Below are 22737 nucleotides of genomic sequence, written 5' to 3' on the forward strand. Positions count from 1 at the left end.
CTGGAACCGCGGCCCGAGGTTACTGGAGGGCACGGCGGGGGCGGGGCGCTCATCCCAGGCGGCTTCTGATTGGTCCCGGCCGCCTCGTGCGTCACAGCCCCGCCCCTGCCCGGGAGTCCCGCGGCTGTGACTTGTCACCGACGCCCGGCGTGATCCAGCGGACCAATGGCGGCCGCCCGCGGCGCGCAGGGTGCCGGGATGGGGTCCGCCCGCGGCGTTGGGCGCGCTCGCCAGCCCAGGGGTCGCCATGAACGAGCGGCCCAGGCCCGAGCGAAGCCCGCGCGCGGTGAGTCCGCCGCGGCCCGTCCATCCCTCCGCCCGCCAAAGCGTCCATCGGGACGCCCACCCGGGAGGGGCTCGGCGCCGCGTCGGCGGGAGCTGGCCCGGGATCGCGGTCCAGGGGCGCGCGTTGGGGGAGGCGGGCCCGGGCCCGGGCCCGGGCGGGGGCGGGCCGGGACGGGGTTCCAGAGCCCATCGGGAGTCCTGAGGTCGCCGTGGGGGAGGGAAGGGGAAGGCTAGAGGCCACGCGGCGCGGGGACTTGGGGGGCTGGGGCCGCCCCTTCCGCAGGGACCCCGACCCCTGTTGGCATCGGCCTGTCAGTTTGAGGCCGAAGCCCCTCTACGTACCCCCATTGCCCGCCCAGACACCGCTCGGCCGCGTCCAGGTTCTCCCTTCCACACCTGATCAGCATCCCGGGACCTATATCCCTCCTGAACAGCAGCCCCCGACCCGTCTCCCTCCCTACAAGCTCCCCCTCCCCGCCCCAGGCCCATCTCCGTCCTGAGCAGCCGCCCCCGACCCATCCCCCACTCAATCACCCCACCATCCTCCACCCAAGCAGCCGTCCCCAGCCGTCGTCACTGCCCCTCCCCCGTATTCCCAGTGCGCTGCCCTTGCACACTTCCCCAGCCCATTTATTATGGAGCTCCTCCGTGTGGCATCCTAAGCTCCCAACGCCCTCCCCACTGTAAGCCCCCTTCTCAAAGCCAGAACCATTCACTGGCGCAGCGAACACGTCTTCTATGTCACTAAGCATCTGGCATCAGCGGCAAAGCCCTTCTGCCCATTCCCACAATAGAATTTGGGGCTCAGGCTGCAGATCTCAGTGCCCATGCCGGGTGAACCTGGCCCTTCCACAGGCACTGAGCCCTCCAAGTGACACTCTCTCACACACACACATCCCCAACATTAATCCCAGACCCCTACCAAAGTAGACTTCTAGGACCCCAGGGCCACCACAGCATTGCCCATGGGGGGGCCCAGATCCTCCTCACCAGCCATGTAGACCTCAGTCCCCTCCACATCATCCCAGGCCCTCTTCATCTTCCAGAAACAGCCCCCCCATCAGTCCAGGACTCTCATCAGCTCAGGTACCCCCACGTTGGCCCAGGTGTTCCACATCAGCCCCCATATAGACCCCAGACACACCCATGGACCTCTGGTGCCTTCTGCTAAGACCTCCTCTTTACCCTCATCCCCGATAAACTTAGCCTCTCCTCCCACAGACCTCAGCTCAGGACCCTGGAGAATGCTAAAGGGCTACAGCCCCCCTCCCTAGAGTCTCCAGGGTGAGCTGGCCATGAGCACCTGAGAGAGTATAAGGTCTGAGGACCCAGGGCAAAGGGACTTCTTGAACCTGTGGAGCTTCAAAATGGGCCCTTTTTTCTTATTCAAAACTACATATATAAAAGTGTGAATACAACATAAGAGAGCATTTTTGCCTGTGGCATCGGCAGGGAAGACCAAGCTGGTAGTTTCCCAATCAGGGTGCAGGTGGCTGGGTACGCTGACTCGAAGATGGCTGGCTGGGCACAGTCCCCATGAGTTGCCTTTTCTGCCACCCTGCACCTCTCCTTTCTCCTGGATTGTAAAACCAGATGCACAAGAACTGCAGAGTGTATGAAAAATGCAGCAGAGGATGAAGAGGGAAAAATCCCATGGAATCCCTCCTTTTCACTTGTCATAAGCATTTCCCATATGGTTAAAAATCCTTCCTAAAGATGTCTTGTTTTGTTTTGTTTTTCCATGTTGATGAAGGTCACATGGGATCCCGACACCATTTGGAGGAGATTCAGAGAAGTATGAACAGCACAAAGCACTTGGCCGCCCCCCACGGGCGTCTTCCCAGGACTCCCTTTCTATGACACTCATGCATCATCCTGCATCCCACGTTCCCTGTGCCTCGTGTCATCTGTACATCATGTGTCTACTCCCCGTGGTCATGTCATGGTGTTGTGTACTGGGCACGGTTGAATATTCCCATCACATGATGGGGGAGGTAGTTGATCCCACCACGTTCAACTGTTGGGCACTTTTGTAGTGAATCTTGGTGCCCAAATCTCGCATCTTGCACGCAGTCTACCAAGTGTTCTTGATATATAAATGGCCACAGTGCTTTCCAGAAAGGTCATGCCAATTTATACTCTCACCAGCGGATCAGTCCAGAGTACAATTGTTAAAGACAAACAACCGAAACCTCCCTGCTTATTTTTATTTTTACAACTTTTAATGTTTTCTTCAGTTATATGTTCACCATAGTCGGCTTGGAAAATGTACAAAAGGTAACTTCTTTTTATTTTCTTTTTTTTTTTTTGAGACAGTCTTACTCTGTCGCTCAGGCTGGAGTGCAGTGGCTCAGTCTCAGCTCACTGCAGTCTCCACCTCCTGGGTTCAAGCGGTTCTCCTGTCTCAGCCTCCCGAGTAGCTGGGATTACAGGTGCACGCCACCACGCCCAACTCATTTTTGGTTATTTATTTTTTTTGAGATGGAATCTCATGCTGTCACCCAGGCTGGAGTACAGTGGTGTGATCTTGGCTTACTACAACCTCTGTTTCCTGGGTTGGAGCAATTCTCCTGCCTCAGCCTCCCAGGTAGCTGGGATTAGAGGTGTGCACCACCACGCTGGCTAATTTTTGTATTTTTAGTAGACGGGGTTTCACCATGTTGGTCAGGCTGGTCTCGAACTGCTGACCTCAGGTGATCCACCCACCCTGGCCTCCCAAAGTGCTGGGATTACAGGTGTGAGCTACGCCACCCGGCCACAAAAGGTTATTTTTAAATTACTCTTCCCACTTCCCCTCTCTTTTCGGAGTCTCCAGTCTCCCTTGCCCTCTTCCTGGCCTGCACCCCAAGCTTGGACTTGGTAGGAAAGGCAGGAAGACAGCAAAGATAACACCGTGGGCAGACCTGCTGCTGGTGGTGTTGTCATCCATTATTATGTAGCCCACCTGGCTGCTTCCATTTAAATGGAATTTAAATTTAAAATTCAGTTCCTATTTCAGGTGCTCCCAGCCACATGTAGGTGGCTGCACGGGTAGAGAATGTTTACATCCCTGTAGGAACTTCATTGGGCAGTGCTGGCCACACCACGGGGCAGGCATTCTTGTTCCCGCAGCTCGTCAGTCAATGTGTGTTGAATGACTAAATGAGAGGGAGATAGACACTAAGTAAGGGAAAAAGTTGTGTTCAGAAAGTGATGGAGGTTATGAAGACAGCGCCATGAGGATGATGGCCAGGACATCTGCGAGGGGAGGAGCTGGGGTGGGAGGGGGAGGGGCTGGGGTGGGATGGCAGGCGCAAAGGTCCTGGGGCAGCCAGTGGCTTGAACTCAGTGCAGAGTAGCCTGTGAGAGGCATGTGGAAGATTAGGTCAGAAGGTGGGAAGAGGTCAGGTTAGTTCCTTGGGGTGCTGGAGGTCAGAACAAGGAAGTAAGGAGCCGAGGGGCATCCTGAGTACGGAGGGCCACCATCTGATGTGGCCCCTCTGTCCCTGCCCCTCTCTGCAGGCCCCTGACTGCTGATTCTGCCCGCCTGCCACACCGGCTCTGTCCGGAGCCACTGGGACTCGGGATCCAGTCCACACACACCCCTCAGAGGGGCCCCGTGGCCAGAGAAATGCTTCCACGGCCCAAAGCCCCTGCCTCCCCCAGACGCCCCCAGACCCCAACCCCGAGTGAGCAGGACGCAGACCCTGGGCCAGCAAGCCCCAGGGACACCGAAGCCCAGCGTCTGCGCTTTCGGCAGTTCCAGTACCACGTGGCGGGCGGGCCGCACCTCGCGCTGGGCCAGCTCTGGACGCTGTGCCGCCAGTGGCTGAGGCCCGAGGCGCGCTCCAAGGAGCAGATGCTGGAGCTGCTGGTGCTGGAGCAGTTCCTGGGCGCCCTGCCCAGCAAGATGCGGACCTGGGTGCAGTCACAGGGCCCCCGAAGCTGCAGGGAGGCCGCCAGCCTGGTGGAGGACCTCACACAGATGTGCCAGCAGGAAGGTGAGAGGCGCAGGCTTCGTGCCCCGGGCCGGGCCAGGGGGCCTGACGTCTCCGAGGACCGAACTGCCCTCCTTCCCGCCCACATCGCTCCCACCCCTGCCCGGCCCCTCCCAACCAGCAAACCTCTCCTGCCCCGCGGCTGTGTTTTTAATTATTTTTACATATAAATGTGCTGCACGCCTCATCTGCCTCGAATTTCTCACTCAGTCGGTGATTAAAGATCCCTCCATTTCCCATGCGTCCATCTGTCCTGTGGCTTTGTGTCCGCTGCTCCTCACGGATGCTTTCTGGGAAGGACGCTGCCTCGCCACTTCCTCCCAGCCACCTGCAGCGCCTCCTGCAACACTCAGGAATCCTAGAGATCCTTAAGCCTTCACCGGGCGCAGGCCCCATCGCTGGCTGATGGTGGGGAGAGACGTTTAGGTCTGCATCCCGACTCTGGGAGCTGGGAAATTTGGGGTTGAAACTGGGCTCCCTCCCTGTCTTCTCTCTCAGCTCCCCTCTCCCCGAGAGGGCTTTGTCCTCCTGCATCTTTGCCCCTGTGACCCCACGTCGAGATTCCATCCACCCAGGGCCCAGTCCCATGAGTGGGGCTCTTTCTTTCCTAGTGACAGAAGTGCAGGGATTGGACACTGGGAGGCCAAAAGAAGCAGCCACGGATGGTGAGAGCAGTCGTGGCACTGTGGCCTCGGGAGGGCTTCCCCAGCAGGGCCCCAGCAAGGAGGGTGCCAGGCAGCCCCGCTGCAGGAGCAAAGGCTGGGAGTGAGAAGGGTTGCATCAGAGCTCAGAGAAAAGAGGGTTGGAGCAAGGGAGAGGAACAGGCCCTCCCTTTGCACCCTCCCACTACAGCATTTCCATAGGCTAACAGTGATAAGCAGTTTGCAGAACACAGGGTCCAGGGTCCCCTTACTGCCCCAGGGCAGCCGGTGCCACACTTAGGAAAGCTGTGACAGCTGAGCTTTCCAGAGGCTCAAGGGTAGCCCTGTAAGCTGCAAGGCAGAAGCCAGATGAATTGGCCCTTTGAACTCTCTGCTCCTGGGGTAGAGGGCCCAAGAGCACTGGCTTCTGGCGCTCTGTGGACCTCACAACCATCCCAGCCCAGAGCCACCCTTGCTAGTTTTAATGTTCCATGGTCACTCTCGAAATTCATCGTTTTTGAGCAAAGGGCTCTATTTGTCTTCCATAGCGGTGGTCTGCTTTCTACATTCCATATTTTGAGCCTACGAAACAGTAGAGCAAGTATAAGGAACAGCCCTGCACCGGCCACCCAGCCCTATCAAAGCCCAACCTAGGAAAGGCTTTGTAATCTCAGCACTTTGGGAGGCCAAGGCAGGCAGATCACAAGGCAGGAGTTCGAGACTAGCCTGGCTGACATGGTGAAACTCCATCTCTACTAAAAATACAAAAATTAGCTGGGCGTGGTGGCGCATGCCTACATTATATCCCAGCTACTCAGGAAGCTGAGGCAGGAGAATCGCTTGAACCCAGGAGGCGGAGCTTGCAGTGAGCCGAGATCATGCCACTGCACTGCACTGCAGCCTGGGTGACAGAGCCAGACTCCGTCTCAAAAAAAAAAAAAAAAAAAAAAAAAGGAACAACCAGTGGAATCAGCTGAACCCCCGTGCACGTCTCCTAGTCCTGTTGTCCCCCACTCTGCCTGACACCCTAGAGGTGACTGCGGTCTTGAATTTTTCTTTTTTTAATTAAAAAATAAATAGTGGGGGGGGGGTCTTGCTGTGTTGCCCAGGCTGCTCTCAAACTCTTGGGCTCAAGCAGTCCTCCTGCCTCAGCCTCCCAAAGTGCTGGGATTACTGGTGTGAGCCACCGCGCCTGGCCTGGTTCCCACGTCTTGACCCTTCTGTCAGTGGTGTCCTGAACCCTGCTTCAGCAGTCGTCCTCTGTGCACTCAGCCCCGGGGGGCTTGGGGAGCAGAGGACTCAGTGTCCGGGCCTCCCTAGATAGTCAGTGCTGCAGTGTGTGTCCTCGTGGGCTTCTGGAGGCGCACAGGGGTGTGGAGTATGAGTGAAGAGGGTACTTGTCCTCAGCGGCCCTCGGTGTCACCACAGGTTCCTGCCCAGCAGCCATGTGGAGGGACAGAATGACAGCCCTGCAGCCACTCTTGCCTGCGCCTCAGGGGTGCTGCAGGGATGTTCGGGGAAAGTCTGCCCTCCCCAGAAGGCCTGGAGAATTGGGGGCTCTGGGAAGAACAGGCCCCTCTCACGGTCCCTTTCTCCCGCACAGTTCTGGTATCTCTGGACTCGGTCGAACACCAGGACTGGAGTTTCGGTGAGGAGGAAGATGGGAAGAGTCCAAGGTCCCAGAGAGAACCATCGCAGGTGAGCCCGGGGCCCCCAGCTCCGTGCTCCTGCACCCCAGGGCATACGTGCCGCTCCTGGGACGGCCTCAAGGATGCCCCATCCAAGGACTGTGTGAGGTTGTCCCCAGCGTTCCCAGGAAGCCCGGCCTCCAAACTCTCCGCCTGCCCCACAGATTCCCCAAGCTTCCTGGGGCTCAGTGCTGGGCGAGGGCAGTCAGTGCAGGTGTGTGTTTGCCGTGTGCCTCTGGGCCTCACCCCAGCCCCTCCTGTCCTTTCCCAGCCTCGCAGTTAGGACCCATCCTCCTGTGTCACCCACACCAGATTTATGTTGAGAAAGTCCTGCTGCCCCATCATCTTCCCTCAGTGAACCCAGGATTCTGGGCGGGTCCAGAAGGAAACGCTGAGGGCTCCCCTGCAGCTAGACCTGCTGTTGCCAAGGCCTCAAGGCGACGGGAGGGGCCTGGCTCGGTTGGGAGCCAAGCAGATCTCCATGTGGCTGGAGAGATTAAAATCAGGGGTGGGGCCACGCAGACGCGTGAGAGAAATCCAGGAGTAATGGGTAAATCACAAAAGAACAAAAGTAAGAACCGCTAAGTGAGTAGCATGTGTTCGTATGATCAGAGCTACTGTGAGTTTGACCACTTCTGCCCCTGGATCTTGGTATCGGAGTCGCCACGGGAAATACAGCACGGTCGAACAATGAATGGAGCAAGGTTTTGCTCACAGAGCAGAGACAGGGCCAGAGCACCGTATGCCCATGTGGCTGTCAGGCCAGGGCCAGCAGGTCCCTCCTAGAGGGGGCCTGACCTAACAGTGGGGCTGTCTAGGTGCCACGTGAAGCACACGCCTGAGCAGAACAAAGGGGCACACATTGGGAAACAGAGACCCCCACACGAGGCACTGCACCCAGCACAAACTGGGGGGAACCCCTTATCTCTTGGTAAGGAGGTGTTCTAGGCCCAGGACCCACTCTCAGGCAGCCAGCCGAGTAACAGGCTGAGAGACTGCACATGTGTCTCTCCCACTGGCTTAGTCCATTCTGGGTGCTATAACAAAATACGGCTGGGTGTGGTGGCTCATCCCTGTAATCCCAACACCTTGAGTGAGGCCTCACAGGAGGCTGAGGTGGGTGGACCACTTGGTCCCAGGAGTTCAAGAGCAGCCTGGGCAACATAGCAAGACCCCATGTCTAAAAAAAAAAATTAGCCAGGTGTAGGGGCATGCACCTGTAGTCTTAGCAACTCTGGAGGCTGAGGTAGGAGGATCACTTGAGCCCAGAAGTTCAAGGCTGTAGTAAGATATGATCAAGTCTCTACACTCCAGCCTGGATGACAGAGTGAGACCCTAACTCAAAAAACAAAAACAGCCAGGCGCAGTGGCCCACGCTTGTAACCCAGCACTTTGGGAGGCTGAGGCAGGCGGATCACGAGGTCAGGAGTTCAAGACGAGCCTGGCCAACGCAGTGAAACCCTGTCTCTATTAAAAATACAAAAAAATTAGCCAGGCATGGTGGCGGACACCTGTAATCCCAGCTACTCACGAGGCTGAGGCAGGAGAATCGCTTGAACCCAGGAGGCGGAGGTTGTAGTGAGCCAAGATCGCGCCACTGCACCCCAGCCTGAGTGACAGAGCTAGACTCAGTCTCAAAAAAAAAAAAAAAACATAGCCTGGATGGTTTATAAACCACAGAAGTGCTGGGCATGGTGGCTCATGCCTGTAATCCCAGCACTGTGGGAGGCCAAGGCAGGCGGATCATGGAGTCAGGAGTTTGAGACCAGCCTGGCCAACATGGTGAAACCCCGTCTCTACTAAAAATACAAAAATTAGTCAGGCGTCATGGCGCACACCTGTAATCCCAGCTACTCAGGAGGCTGAGGCAGGAGAATTGCTTGAACTGGGGAGGTGGAGGTTGCAGTGAGCCGAGATTGTGCCACTGCACTCCAGCCTGGGCAACAGAGCAAGACTCCATCTGGGGAAAACAAAACAAAACAAGACCAAAAAACCACAGAAGCTTATTTCTCACAGTTCTGGAGACTGGAAAGTCCCAGGTCAAGCTGCCAGCAGATCCAATGTCTGCTGAGGGTCGGCTGCCTCATTCACAGATGGTGCCTTCTCCCTGTAACCTCAAAGGGTGGAAAGGGCAAGAGAACTCTCTGGGGCTCTGTTAAAAGGGCACTAATCCCAATTTTGAGGGCTTCAACCTCATGACCTGATCCTCTCTCAAAGGCCCTACCTCCTAATCCCCTCTCCTTGGGGGTTAGAGCCTCAACATAGGAACTTTATAGAGACACAAACATTCAGACCAGAGCAGCAACAAAATCGAATCGCTTCCCCTTCCCTCTGACACTGAACAGACAGGGCCATGTCCTCATTCTTCTTCAGACCACAGGCCCCTCTCTCTCCTTCTCTGAATTATAACCTTGTCTCTCTTCTTTGCCCTCTTGAACAATAACCTCCAATCCCTGGCTGTGTCGGGACCTCAATCCCTCCAGCACACCGTTGACAGCTTGGGCGGCCCCAGGACACTCTCACCTCTCTCTCAGGGCAACCCAGCTTCCCTCATCCTTAACTGAGGTTGCTGGCCTCCCCTCCAGGGCCCCCTTGCCCTCCGCACCTTCCACTCACAGCCTTGCAGGATCTTTGCTTTCCTCCATATTTTATGTTTTTTGGGGAGGGGACATCTCACTGTTGCCCAGGCTGGAGTGCAGTGGTGCAATCGAGGCTCACAGATCACAGTGGTCTCGAACTCCCAGACTAAGGTGATCCTTTCACCTCAGCCTCCTGAGTAGCTGGGACTACAGGTGCATGCCCCACCACACCCAGATAATTTTTATATTTTTAGTAGAGACAGGGTTTTGCCATGTTTCCCAGGCTGATCTCAAACTCCTGGACTGAAGTGATCCACCCGCCTCAGCCTCCCAAAGTTCTGGGATTACAGGCGTGAGCCACCGCGCCCGACTTTAGTTAGCTTTTATAGATAATGAGTTTTACCTCCTGAAGGCCCTGTTTTAACTTACATTCGGCCATGTTGTTTGAAATGCTTGTTCCCCGGTACCATAAAGAAATAGCACTTTAACATAAATTTAATTTCCTCGGCAAGACCATCTTTACTTTCTGCAGAAAGGGTACACTCGCCAGCAGTTTTGCTACGAGAATACACTGAACAAAGGAGACATGGTCATTTATAACCTGACACGTCCACCTTACTGCTATGTCCGGTTTCCATTGGCTGGAACCGGACCTCACATTCTGTATTTGTCCCGATTGGCTAGCAACTTACAACTTCTTAAAAGAGGCAACCAGGTGCGGTGGCTCGTGCCTGTAATCCCAGCATTTTGGGAGGTTGAGGCAGGCAGATCACAAGATCAGGAGATCGAGACCATCCTGGCTAACACGATGAAACCCCGTCTCTACTAAAAATACAAAAAATTAGCCTGCTGTGGTGGCAGGCGCCTGTAGTCCCAGCTACTCAAGAGGCTGAGGCAGGAGAACTGCTTGCTTGAACCTGGGAGACAGAGGTTGCAGTGAGCTGAGATCACTCACTGCACTCAGCCTGGGCGACAGAGCAAGACTCCATCTCAAAAAAAAAAAAAAAAAAAAAAAAAAAAAAGAACTTTTTAAAAGAGGCAAAGGTAGAGGAGAACAAAGGAAGAAGAAAGTAACTTGTGGAATGCTGAGAAAGGTAAAAACACCTTCAAATAAGGAAGAGGAACAGGCTATGACCTAATGCTTGCTTGGACCAGTATAAGCACACCAGGGCAAATATTTAGGCTAAATTGTGGGAGCTAAGAACATAAAGTACATTGATTTTTTTTTATTATGGCTAGCAGATATTTAAGAATGTTAGCATAGGTCTTTGACTAAATTTTGCTTCTAAGAGAAGTTACTATTTATTCCTAATTAGACGGGGAGGAAAGTCTTTGAAGAGGAACTTCTACTTTACTTTTTTTTTTTTTTTTTGAGATGGAGTCTTGCTCTGTAGCCCAGGCTGGAGTGCAGTGGCACGATCTCAGCTCACTGCAACTCTGCCTCCCAGGTGCCGGTTCAAGCAATTCTCCTGCCTCAGCCTCCTGAGTAGCTGGGATTACAGGCACACGCCACCATGCCTGGCTAATTTTTTGTATATTTAGTAGAGACGGGGTTTCACCATGTTGGCCAGGCTGGTCTTGAACTCCTGACCTTGCGATCCACCCGCCTCAGCCTCCCAAAGTGCTGGGATTACAGGTGTGAGCCACTGCACCCGGCCTTACTTTACTTTTTACAATATGAACTACTTTACCAGGGAGTTCATGAAGTCCCATCATATCTGGCCAATATTTAAGTGACAAAAACTTACTTTAGTTTTTATTTATCATCATTATTATTTTGAGACAAGTTCTGGCTGTGTCACTCAGGCTGCAGTGCAGTGGCCCAATCATGGCTCACTGTAGCCTCGACCTCCCAGGCTCAAGCGATCCTCCCACCTCAGCTTCCCAAGTAGCTGGGACTACAGGCACATGCCACCATGCCTGGCTAAATTTTTTACATTTTGTAGAGATGAGGTCTGTGTTGCCCAGACTGGTCTCAAACTCCTGAGCTTAAGTGATCTGCCCACCTCAGCTTCCCAAAGTATTGAGATTACAGGTATCAGCCACCGTGCCTGGCCAAATTTTAATTTATTATTTATTGTGTCAGAATATCTATGCCCGACCGGGCACAGTGGCTCACACCTGTGTTCCCAGCACTTTGGGAGGCCGAGGCAGGCGGACCACCTGAGGTCAGGAGTTTGAGACCAGCCTGGCCAACATGCCCAAACCCCATCTCTAGTAAAAATACAAAAATTAGCCAGGCGTGGTGGCTCACACCTGTAATCCCAGCTACCTGGGAGGCTGAGGCAGGATTATCACTGGAACCCGGGAGGCGGAGGCTGCAGTGAGCCAAGATCGCACCATTGCACTCCAGCCTGGGCGACACAGCGAGACCCTGTCTCAAAAAAAAAAAAATATGCCCAATACAGCAATGGAGATGATGACTATGGGAAATATAGGCCAAGCTACAGTGAATGTGAGGCATACCCATTTTTCAGACGCTATATGGTCACCTTCTCAAGAGTATACAGCAGAGAAGGACTCATTTAGGGGGACAGGGATGGTGTCAGAGGTTCCAGAGGGCACCCAAGGGAGGCCGAGACTGTACTGTCCATGCCACCTGGGGGAAGCCAGGGCCAGAGGTGAGCACTGCCGCTGGGGCTGCCTACTGTGTTCCCGTGTCTGAAGCCAGCCTGAGTCCCTAAGTACGAAGATGTGTTGGCATCAGGCAGTTGGGAGGAGCCCTGCGTGCCCAGTGTTGGTAACCTCAGTGTCCTTAGACTGGTCACTCTAGTGTTGTTCCTGGCAGATCTCCGCAACCCCGGAGAGCCTCCCTGCTGTGGGGTAGCTGCACGAGCCACCCAACACTTGCCAGTGTGACCCGCTGCTGGGACACAGGCTCTTCAGGGCGGCTCTGGCCTCAGTGGTCACCTCCCGTGGGACGTGTTTAAGGAAAAACTTATGCTGTGTCTGGGTTGCTTCATGCATGTGACCTCAGAGGAATCTAGGGCACCCATTCCACCTGTGGGCAGTTATCCAGGTTGGCACAGAGATCCAGTCTTTTTTTTTTTTTTTTTTTTTTTGAGATGGAGTCTCGCTCTGTCGCCCAGTCTGGAGTGCAGTGGCACGATCTCGGCTGACTGCAAGCTCTGCCCTTCCGGGTTCACACCATTCTCCTACCTCAGCCTCCCGAGTAGCTGGGACTACAGGCGCCCGCCACAACACCCAGTTAATTTTTTCTATTTTTCACTAGGGACATGGTTTCACTGTGTTAGCCAGGATGGTCTCGATCTCCTGACCTCGTGATCCGCCCGCCTTGGCCTCCCAAAGTGCTCGGATTACAGGTGTGAGCCACTGCGCCTGGGCAAGAGATCCAGTCTTTACCCTGGAGTGGCTCAGCCCAGCGAGGGGTCCTTCTTTGCCTACTGGGGCATGAGACCACACCCCAGCAGTGAGCTGGGCCTTGCATGGGTGCTGTGCGACGGGCCCAGCCAGGAAAGCATTCTCTGAGGGTGTCCAGGTGCTAGTGGGTAGGATACAGGAGCAGAGGGGAAGGCAGTTGAAGGCCATGGCATGCAAACATATACCAGGAACACTGGTAAATGGGGCCTGCTGCCCATCTGTATGAGAGAAACCCCCTTCTGTGATCTCAGATGCCTTGGGAACCTTCCCAGGAGGGCTATTCTGGGCTTTCTCTCCCAGTGTGGGAGCAGTTGTGGACTCCAGACTGACGGGGCTGGGTGAAATCCACTGTCCAGTGCCCTCAGTGCCCGTGGGTGTGGGCACCACCTGCACATGGCCAACATGCCTCCCCAGGCTGCTCATGGAAAAGAAAGCAGTGGAGTGAGTTTCAGGGTGGCGGTGGCCGCCTCCTTGGAAAGAAAGGCACCAATCTGGCCAAGGGGTGCTTTCCACCCTAGATCCTTGTCAGGATTCCCAGCCGAGGCCCAGGCGTTACAGGACAAGGGGCGGGCAAATCGGGGTGTTCCTGATGACAAGGAACTGTTTTCCAACAGGGCACAGCGTTGCTTGGCACCCCTGAGCAGTTGTGATCAGAAGCCAGTGGACATTTATTAGTGACCACGCCCTTTGTCAGACGGCCCAGCCCATTCCTTCCTAAGCCCCAGAAGTGGGTAATCTGGGCAGTCTCCCAGGTGACCATCTGCAGGGCCTGTGCTTGCATTGCTGAGGCCTTTGCCTGAGTAAACGTTGCTTCTTCTTTAGTGCCCCAGCCCATGGTGTGCCCCCCTCCTTATCAGGCGGTGCAGTGGCCAAGTGGGGGTGAAGGTTCTCCACTGTCCTGGCCAACCTACAAAGGTTTGTAATTCATTAACTCTTTGGGGCCGTGTGGATACCCACACTTGCTGTTGGCAAATCCCCCTTACTTGGGGGGCTGAGGCTTGAGGATCGCTCGAGCCTGGGAGGTCAAGGCTGCCATGAGCCAAAGTCACGCCACTGCATTCCAGCACTCCAGCCTGGCAGACAAAGTGAGACCCCGTCTCAAGAAAAAAAATTTCTTAATTGTATATTTTATGACCACACTGGTATAAAGGTCAATATATTCTAGGCCGGAGTAGTCTTTATGTTCGTTTTTTCCATTTAACTTTAAAATGAACTTTTTTTTTTTGAGACGGAGTCTTGCTCTGTTGCCCAGGCTGGACTGCAGTGGTGTGATCTCGGCTCACTGCCAAGTTCCGCCTCCCGGGTTCACGCCATTCTCCTGCCTCAGCCTCCCGAGTAGCTGGGACTACAGGCGCCCACCACCATGCCCGGCTAATTTTTTATATTTTTAGTAGAGATGGGGTTTCACTGTGTTAGACAGGCTGGTCTCAATCTCCTGACCTCGTGATCCACACGCTTCGGCCTCCCAAAGTGCGTGAGCCACCGCGCCCGGCCCTAAAATAAATTTAAAGATCATCACGAGAGCCCCTCTCTTGCACCAAAACAAAGTTTCGTGGGCCGTGGTTTCTGTTTCTGCATCTAACGAAGGCATCTAACCTGGGTAGACCATAGTTGTTGGCCACAGGCTTCCTCAGCCTCTGCTGGCAGATGTGCTGATCTGACTCCCTCTCCCATCCCAGACTCCACGTGGAAACCACAGCCGCGCTCAGAAGCCATCCCCTCACCACAGGGCAACTCAAAGGACTCTCTTTTTGGGGGTCGGAGGTGAAGAAGGCTGCTGAGGTCCTCCCACCCCTCTCCCACCAGGGCCGCTGTGGCTGAGAGGATCCTTGTTGGCGCTGGTTTTGGCTGTGGGGCTCAGCCACAGCAGGGTGCCCCAAGGTCCCTGAGCCAGCCGCACTTGTGGAGGGAGGGGCCTTAGGCCTGGCGCCCGCATGGAGCAACAGCAGCTCTGCGATCGGGGCACTGATGGTGCTGGTGAGTGCGGGCCCAGGCATTCCCGCTGCCAGGGTGCTAACACTGCATGAGGCACCTCTGCTTTTGAAGTCGCCGGGGATTACAGAGCGGGAGCATAGGTGAGGGACAGGTGGAGCTGCTCTGCGCGGGGCAGCCCGGCTCGCCAGGAGGCGCTGTGGAGTGGGCACAACTGGCGATCGCCGAGCGCATACAACCGCCTACCATCGGACGCCTTTTGAGAAATGCTTCCTTAGGCGGTTTCATCACCGTGCATACATCGCAGAGGGCACTCACACACCTACACGCACAGCCCATGGCTCCTAGACAACAGACCTGCACAGCACGGGGCTGCACTGAATACTGTGGGCAACGGTAACACAATGTTGTTTGTGGATTTAAACATAGAAAAGGTACAGTAAAAATACAAAATAGAAGATAAAAAATAGTACACTTGTATAAAGCACTTGCCAGGAAGGGAGCTTGTGAGACTGGAAGTTGCTCTGGGTGAGTCTGAGTGGTGAGTGAATGTGAAGGCCTGGGAGGTTATTGTGCTGTGGAATTCATAAACATGGTGCACTTAGGCTAAATTGGCAAATATATTTCCTTCTTCAATATAATTTATCTTACTGTAAGTTTTTGCTTTACATTTTTTGTTTCTTTCTGAGACAGAATCTCACTCTGTCACCCAGGCTGGAGCATGATCACGGCTCACCACAACCTCAACCTTCTGGGCTTATGCGATCTTCCCGCCTGAGTCTTCTGAGTAGCTGGGAACACAAGCACACATTACCACACCGGCTAATTTTTATATGTTTTAAAATTTTTTTAGTTTTTGTGTAGATGGGGTTTCACAATGTTGCCCAGGCTGGTCTCAAACTCCAGGGCTCAAGCGATCCTCCCTCCTCAGCCACCCAAAGTGCTGGAATTACAGGTGTGAGCCACTGTCCCTGGCCTAAAAAAATTTCTGACTCTTGGCGCTGGGCGCGGTGGCTCACGCCTGTAATCCCAGCACTTTGGGAGGCTGAGGCGGGCGGATCACGAGGTCAGGAGATCAAGACCATCCTGGCTAACACGGTGAAACCCCGTCTCTACTGAAAAAAATACAAAACATTAGACGGGCGAGGTGGCGGGCGCCTGTAGTCCCAGCTACTCGGGAGGCTGAAGCAGGAGAATGGCGTGAACCCGGGAGGTGGAGCTTGCAGTGAGCCGAGATCGCGCCACTGCACTCCAGCCTGGGCGACAGAGCAAGACTCCGTTACAAAACAAACAAACAAAACAAAACAAAAAAACTTTTTCTTTTATAACAACATATTAAAACATGAACAAGCCAGGCACGGTGGCTCATGCATGTAATCCCATTTCTTTGGGAGGCTGCGGCGGGCGGATAACTAGAGGTCAGGCATTCGAGACAAGCCTGGCCAACATGGTGAAACCTCGTCTCTACTAAAAATACAAAAAAATAGCTGGGCGTCGTGGTGCGCACCTGTAATTCCAGCTACTCGGTAAGCTGAGGCAGGAGAATCGCTTGAATCCAGGAGGCGGAGGTTGCAGTGAGCCGAGATCACGCCATTGCACTCCAGCCTGAGCAACAGGAGCGAAACTCCGTCTCAAAACAAAACAAAAAACAAACAAAAAACCTGTGTCATTTTAAAAGAAATAAATGATACATCATTATCCCACAGAAAGGTTATGCTCTGGGGGCAGCAGAAACAAAAGCTTTGTTTGAAAGCAGCGGAAGGAGGATTAAACCTTTTTAAAAAACAAAAACATTGGAGCTGGGTGCCTCCTGTCCGAGGCCCAGAGGGGGAAGAGCTGCGGCCACCGCGGAGGAGGAGGAGGAGGAGCCAGCGCAGGAGGCCAGAGCCGCGGCCGCGCCCGGGCACGTGGCGTCCATCTTACTGAGGAGCTGCCGCGGCCGGGTGCCGGCAAGCCTCCCGCCGCCGCCTGGGTCACTGCCCCGCGGGGTAGTCCGGGGGATCCTGCTCATCTCAGCTTGCCCACACCCAGGGGCTGAGAAGCTGCCTGAAAGTTTCATTTGGCTGCTGCACTCCCATCCACCCTGCCTACCCGTCCTTCAGAGGCGATCACCTCAGCTGTTGGACCGTGTTGAGAGCGCCATGGACCTCCACCTCTGTGGGTTTTGTGGTCCTGGGGCCTCGGTGCCTTCCTGCCCGCAGCTGGCACTCTTCGCGCCCTGTTGGTGATGACTCGGTAGTAGAGAAGTCCCTCAAGTCCTTGAAGGACAAGAACTAGAAGATGGAGGAAGGCGGCCGCTGTACAGCGCCCCCGCAGAGATGGTGGTGAAGTCCCGGGGGCAAAGGGTGCTGGGCGAGCTGAGGCACTACTACCATGGCTTCCGCCTGTTACGGATCCACACCAAGATCACAGCACGCATGCTCTGACGCATCCTCAACTGCCACACCCTGACCCGCCAGGCACCGCAGGCAGTTCCTCCGGATCTGCGCCGACCTCTTCCGCCTGGTGCCATTCCTCGTGTTCGTGGTGGTGCCGTTCGTGGAGTTCCTGCTGCCTGTTGCTGTGAAACTCTTCCCCAACATGTTGCCATCCACATCCGAGACTCAGTCCATCAAGGAGGAGAGTCTGAAGAAACAGCTTCAGGTCAAGCTGGAGCTAGCCAAGTTCCTCCAGGACACCATCAAGGACATGGCCTTGAAGAACAAGGCAGCCAAGGGCAGCGCCACCAAAGACTTCTCTATGTTTTCCCAGAAGATCCGGGAGACAGGGGAGAGGCCCAGCAATGAGGAAATCATGCGTTTTCCCAAATTATTTGAGGATAAGCTGACCCTGGACAACCTGACACAGCTGAAGCTGGTGGCCCTGTGCAAGCTGCTGGAGCTACAGCTTCCTGTGCTTCCAGCTCACGATGCGGCTGCGCTCCATAAAGGCAGAAGACAAGCTGTTTGCTGAGGAAGGGATGGACAGCCTGAACCTCAAGGAGCTGCAGGTGGCATGTCGGGCACGAGGCATGCAGGCCCTGGGCGTCAGGGAAAACCTCCTGAGGGGCCAGCTGAAGCAGTGGCTGGACCTGCACCTGCATCAGGAGATCCCCACATCACTGCTCATCCTGTCCCGGACCATGTACCTCCCGGACACCCTCTCACCAGCCGACCAGCTTAAGTCCACACTGCAGACTCTCCCAGAGATTGTGGCAAAGGAAGCACAGGTGAAAGTGGCCAAGGTGGAGGGCAAGCAGGTGGACAAGGCCAAGCTAGAGGCCACACTGCAGGAGGAGGCGACCATGCAGCAGGAACACCGCGAGAAGGAGCTGCAGAAGCGTTCGGAGGTGGCGAAGGATGTTGATCCCGAATGTGTGGAAGCCGCTCCCCAAAGGCCAGGGGCCCAGCCGCAGCCAGAAGTGCCTGACACAGTCCTGCAGTCAGAGACCCTGAAGGACACTGCCCCCGTGCTGGAGGGCTTGAAGGAGGAAGAGATTACTAAGGAGGAAATCAACATCTTCAGCGATGCTTGCTCTAAGCTGCAGGAACAGAAGTCACTCACCAGGAAGGAGGAGGAGCTGGAGCTGCTGAAGGAGGACATGCAGGACTACAGCGAGGACTTGCAGGAGATCAAGAAGGAACTTTCAAAGACTGGTGAAGAAAAATACGTGGAAGAATCTAAAGCCAGCAAGAGATTGACAAAAAGGGTGCAGCAGATGATCGGGCAGATCGACAGCTTGATCTCAAAGCTGGAGATGGACCAGTGGGCCAGCAAGCTGGCCCCAGCCAAGGGCGTGCCCATGGGGGAGAACGTCGTCAGTGTCACCGAGCTCATCAACGCCATGAAGCAAGTCAAGCACATTCCCAAAAGCAACCTCACCAGCCTGGCCGCAGCACTGAATGAAAATAAGGATGGCAAGGTCAACATCGACCACCTCATGAAGGTGATTGAGCTGGTGGACAAAGAAGATGTTCATGTCTCCACCAGTCGGTGGCCGAGATTGTAGCAACACTGGAAAAAGAGGAGAAGGGTTGGAGAAGGAGAAGGTGGAAAAGGAGGTCGCAGAGGTGAAGAGCTAGAGCCACTGGCCTGGGCACCTGTCCTCCTGCTGCGCTGCCACCCTGATGAAGGCCGTGAGAGCGATTTGTGGTAATTCTTAGTGGCTCATCTAATACTTTGGCTGGAATAAATCAGAGACTTCCATAATCAAGTAAATTGTAATTTTCATCATTCCACGGAGCTTCAATCTGTCTGGAATCCCAGAATCCCTCCACAGAATCGTGTCTGGATCCACACTGTGGTGTGGCTGCCACAGCCTCCTGGCTCCAAAGGCAGCCGGGCCAAGGCAGGAAGGTGCCCCCCTGCGTGTGGCCTCACGTCTCAGCATCTGACTGTGCTGCCCTGTGCCCAGGGAGGAGAATGAGGACCACATGGACTCTGCCCACATGGAGCTGGCTGCTGTGCCCAACCTCAGAGGCATCAGGAGACACAGCCTGGCCTCCTCAGGGCTGAAGATGCCTCCATTCACCTGTGGACCTTGATTTCTAGATTTCAGCATCAATAGACCTGTCTTCCTGCACACTTTCAGTTGGATCTGGGTCACTGTGGAGACAGAGGTATCTGCCATCTCTGTGGCCTCTGGAGAGTGACGTCTCCCTGCTGGCAGGGCCGGTTCTCACCTGTGGTTTTCCTTGGGTATCAGAGCTCTTTCTTAACTATTTTCCCCCAATTCTTTAAGCAGTCGATGGGCACAGTTTTCCCACGCTGGTCAGCCTGCCCCAAGAGCCATCTCTGACCCAAGCCACGCGACTCTGACGTAGCCCTGGCCATGGGACTCCCTTGAGTGGTACTTGGGCTGCACGCCACGGGGGCTGCGGTGGATTTGCTGTGTCAGGGATGAGCCTGGCTCAGGGGTTGGTGGGGCTCTGAAGCACATTTGGGGTTCTTTGTAGCTTCTAATGTGAGGTTTGAGTCCAATGCACCCACAGCAGCATGCCCTTCTCACCCCTTGCGGTGTTGCAGGCTCAGGCCCCTGGGCTCCTTTAACAAGGAGGCTGGTCACCGAGGCACAAAGACGAGGCACAGGGCATCCCCTGGGGCTTCAAGGGCAACACCTGCAGTGCTTAGGGTTTGCCCTGTGCCCTCTGGGTGGGGTGGCCTCCCCACACTCGGCACTCGGCAGCATACGGGCTGGCCAGGGCATGGGCAGGCGGCGTCCTGTGGCCACCTCCACCCTCCTGCCCAGCCGGCTGTGTCACACTCATCTTTTTAAGGTCAGGTTGGTTCCTGGCAAAAATGTCCCTCCGGGGGCCTCCAAACATAGGATTTGGAAGACATAGGAATGGCACAGGCAGCCAGGAAAGCAGCTGCGCTCAGACGATGCCTTCTCCATTACTTGAAGCTTCTTTTTGTTCAGCCATTAAAGAAACTTGACAAAATAGGAACAGGAGATATTTCTCAATTGTAAACCTTTGTGCAGGGACAGTTGGCTTCCAAAGGCTTTCAGATTTCAATTATTTGAGAAAGAAGTTTGTTTTAGATCCTTAATATTTATGAATTTTCAAAAAAAATTGATGAATAGACATTTTATAGCTTTAACCCTGCAAGTGTTTCAAGCTGTGTTTCTTAATTAGTATACTAACTGCTCTGGGGCATGTAGGTAAGTGTAAATGATGTGGTTTGAGCCGAGTTTTCATCTGTAATCCCAGTGCTTGAGGTGGCCAAGGCCGGAGAATAACCCAAGCTCTGGAGTTGGAGACCAGGCTGGATGATGGAGCGAGACTATGTTACTTTCCTTCTTTTTCTTTTTTCTGAGATGGAGTCTTGCTCTGTTGCCCAGGCTGGAGTGCGGTGGCATGATCTCAGCTCACTGCAACCTCCACCTCCCAGGTTCAAATGATTCTCCTGCCCCACAGACGAATGCCACCACGCCCGGCTAATTTTTGTACTTTTAGTAGAGATGGGGTTTTCACTATGTTGGCCAGGCTGGTCTCGAATTCCTGACCTCAAGTGATCCACCTGCCTTGGCCTCCCAAAGTGCCAGGATTAGGGCGTGAGCCACCGAGGCCGGCCCTTTTTTCCTTTTTTTGAGATGGGGTCTCACTCTGTCACCCAGACTGGAGTGCAGTGGTGCAGTTATAGCTCACTGCAGCCTTGACCACCCAGGCTCAAGTGATCCTCCCATCTCTGCTAGAATTACAGGCTTGAGCCACAGTGGCGGTAAACTTCTAATTTTGTAGAGATGGGACTTAGCTATGTTGCCTACACTGGTCTTGAACTCCTGTTCTCAAGCAATTCTCCAGCCACAGACTTGGCCTCCCAAAGTGGTGGGATTCTAGGTGTGAGCCACTGTGCCTGGCCTTTAAAATTTTCAATCTCCCCAAAGCCTCCAAAATATTATTTAGTTAGTTCTTCAGAAGTAGCTGGGCTCAATTCACCCACAATTTTGGGGGGTTCTTTCCCTTTTCAAGCTTTGGCTCTTTGCAGCAGGGGTGGGGGGGTGATCCTATCAATTTGCCATCCAGCTCCTGTTCTTTCCATTCCAAGGCCTTAAGAGCACTAGCAGTGTTTTCCAAAAGCACAGATACAAATCCCCTTGATCTTCCAGTAACTGTTTAACTGTGCAATCTGCAACTTCCCTACGTCAAGACACATCGTCAGATCTTTTTGCTTATAACACTGTACCATCATCCTGCAGATCTTGGATCCCTCTGCGATTTCCTCTGTATTGCTTGTGGTACTCATTCAGGTCTTTGCTGGTGGAGGAGTTGTAGGCAGGTGGGTGCTGGTGCACATTCAGGGTCAGGCAGCAGCGTATGCTACGGAGTTGGATTTCAAATGGTGGTGGAAGAGAGTCATTATAATTTTACAGGATCACTGTGGTGTGTGTGGTCCGTTGTTGACTGAAATGCTGTTACCCCATGGGGAGGGGCTGCCTGAAGCCTGTAAGGGTAGCTGCCCGAAGCCCTTTGAGGGTAGCACTCTAAGGTCCCTGAGATCCCATGGGCGTATCTCCCTGAGGCCCTGGCGGGAATGACTGTTGGAACCTCCGTGGTAAGTGATGCCAGTGTCCTCTGTGGAGCACATTGCTGGGGTCCCTGGTGGTTCCCACTGCGTAGCTGATACTTGTGGCCCCTGCTTTTCTTCTTTGTTCATAGCGACCTCCTGGCATCTCAGGTATGCATTATCTCACCAGTGAGCTTTTTCATGTGGGCATTCTCGGGTTTTTTCGTTTTACTCCACTGTGTTGCTGCAGATCTTCAATGGGTCCTTGAGCATTCTGGCTTGTGAATATCTGTCTGTAGTTGATTCGTGTGTGGGTAGTGGGAGGGGGAAATGAAGGTTGGTATCTTCTCCTCCACCATCTTGGTGATGTCGCTCCACTCTTTCCTTTTTTTTTTTTTCCAAAATAACCCAGCACCATTGCCCCAACTAAAGCCATTAAGATAATTCCTGGCCAGACACAGTGGTTCATGCCTGTAATCCCAGCACTTTGGGAGGCCGAGGTGGGTGGATCACTAGAGGTCAGGAGTTCAAGACCAGGCTGGCCAGCATGGTGAAGCCTCGTCTCTACCAAAAAATACAAAAATTAGCTGGGTGTGGTGGCACGTGCCTATAGTCCCAGCTACTCGGGAGGCTGAGGCACAAGAATCACTTGAACCCAGGGGGTGGAGGTTGCAGTGAGCCGAGATCACGCCACTGCACTCCAGCCTGGGCGACAGAGCGAGACCCTGTCTCTAAATAAGTAAATAAAATAGAGCCATTAAGATAATTCCTCAACAACAGTAAGTTGCCAGGCATTCATATTTCCTCCTTTATTCTTGTTTTCGTTTTGTTTTGTTTGAGATGGCGTCTCGCTCTGTCGCCAGGCTGGAGTGCAGTGGTGCAATCTCAGCTCACTGCAACCTCCACCTCCTGGGTTCAAGCAATTCTCCTGCCTCAGCCTCCCGAGTAGCTGGGACTACAGGCACATGCTACCACGCTCAGCTAATTTTTGTGTTTTTAGTAGAGATGGGGTTTCACCATGTTGGCCAAGATGGTCTCGATATCCTGATCTCTTCATCCGCCTGCTTCTGCCTCCCAAAGTGCTGGGATTACAGGTGTGAGCCACCATGCCTGGCCCCTTATTCTTGTTTTCTTTTTCTTGGTTGCTTGGTTTACATCAGGACTCTCCCAGGGTGTGACTGCTCTCACGTGCATCTCCCTTCCCCCTCCAATCTCCCCACCTGTCATCCCTGAAACAATAAACCTGGGTCCATCTCTGGAAGGATAA

The 22737-nt window shown here is 54.2% G+C and overlaps 1 protein-coding gene and 1 pseudogene across 1 annotated transcript in view; both read left to right on the forward strand.

Moving 5' to 3' along the window:
- Positions 1-3: 3 nt before the first annotated feature.
- ZSCAN1 (zinc finger and SCAN domain containing 1) overlaps positions 4-22737 on the forward strand; it is a 30508-nt gene continuing 7774 nt past the window's right edge. Inside the window, exons 1-4 of the mRNA XM_024238182.3 lie at positions 4-286; positions 2039-2562; positions 3787-4265; positions 6507-6601. Coding sequence (XP_024093950.3) covers positions 2552-2562; positions 3787-4265; positions 6507-6601 — 585 coding nt within the window. The 5' untranslated portion in view covers positions 4-286; positions 2039-2551. The remainder of the gene's footprint in view (positions 287-2038; positions 2563-3786; positions 4266-6506; positions 6602-22737) is intronic.
- LOC103888732 (mitochondrial proton/calcium exchanger protein-like) lies at positions 14486-19949 on the forward strand (annotated as a pseudogene).

The sequence above is a fragment of the Pongo abelii genome, chromosome 20, assembly GCF_028885655.2.
Source record: "Pongo abelii isolate AG06213 chromosome 20, NHGRI_mPonAbe1-v2.0_pri, whole genome shotgun sequence".
Classification (NCBI taxonomy): domain Eukaryota; kingdom Metazoa; phylum Chordata; class Mammalia; order Primates; family Hominidae; genus Pongo; species Pongo abelii.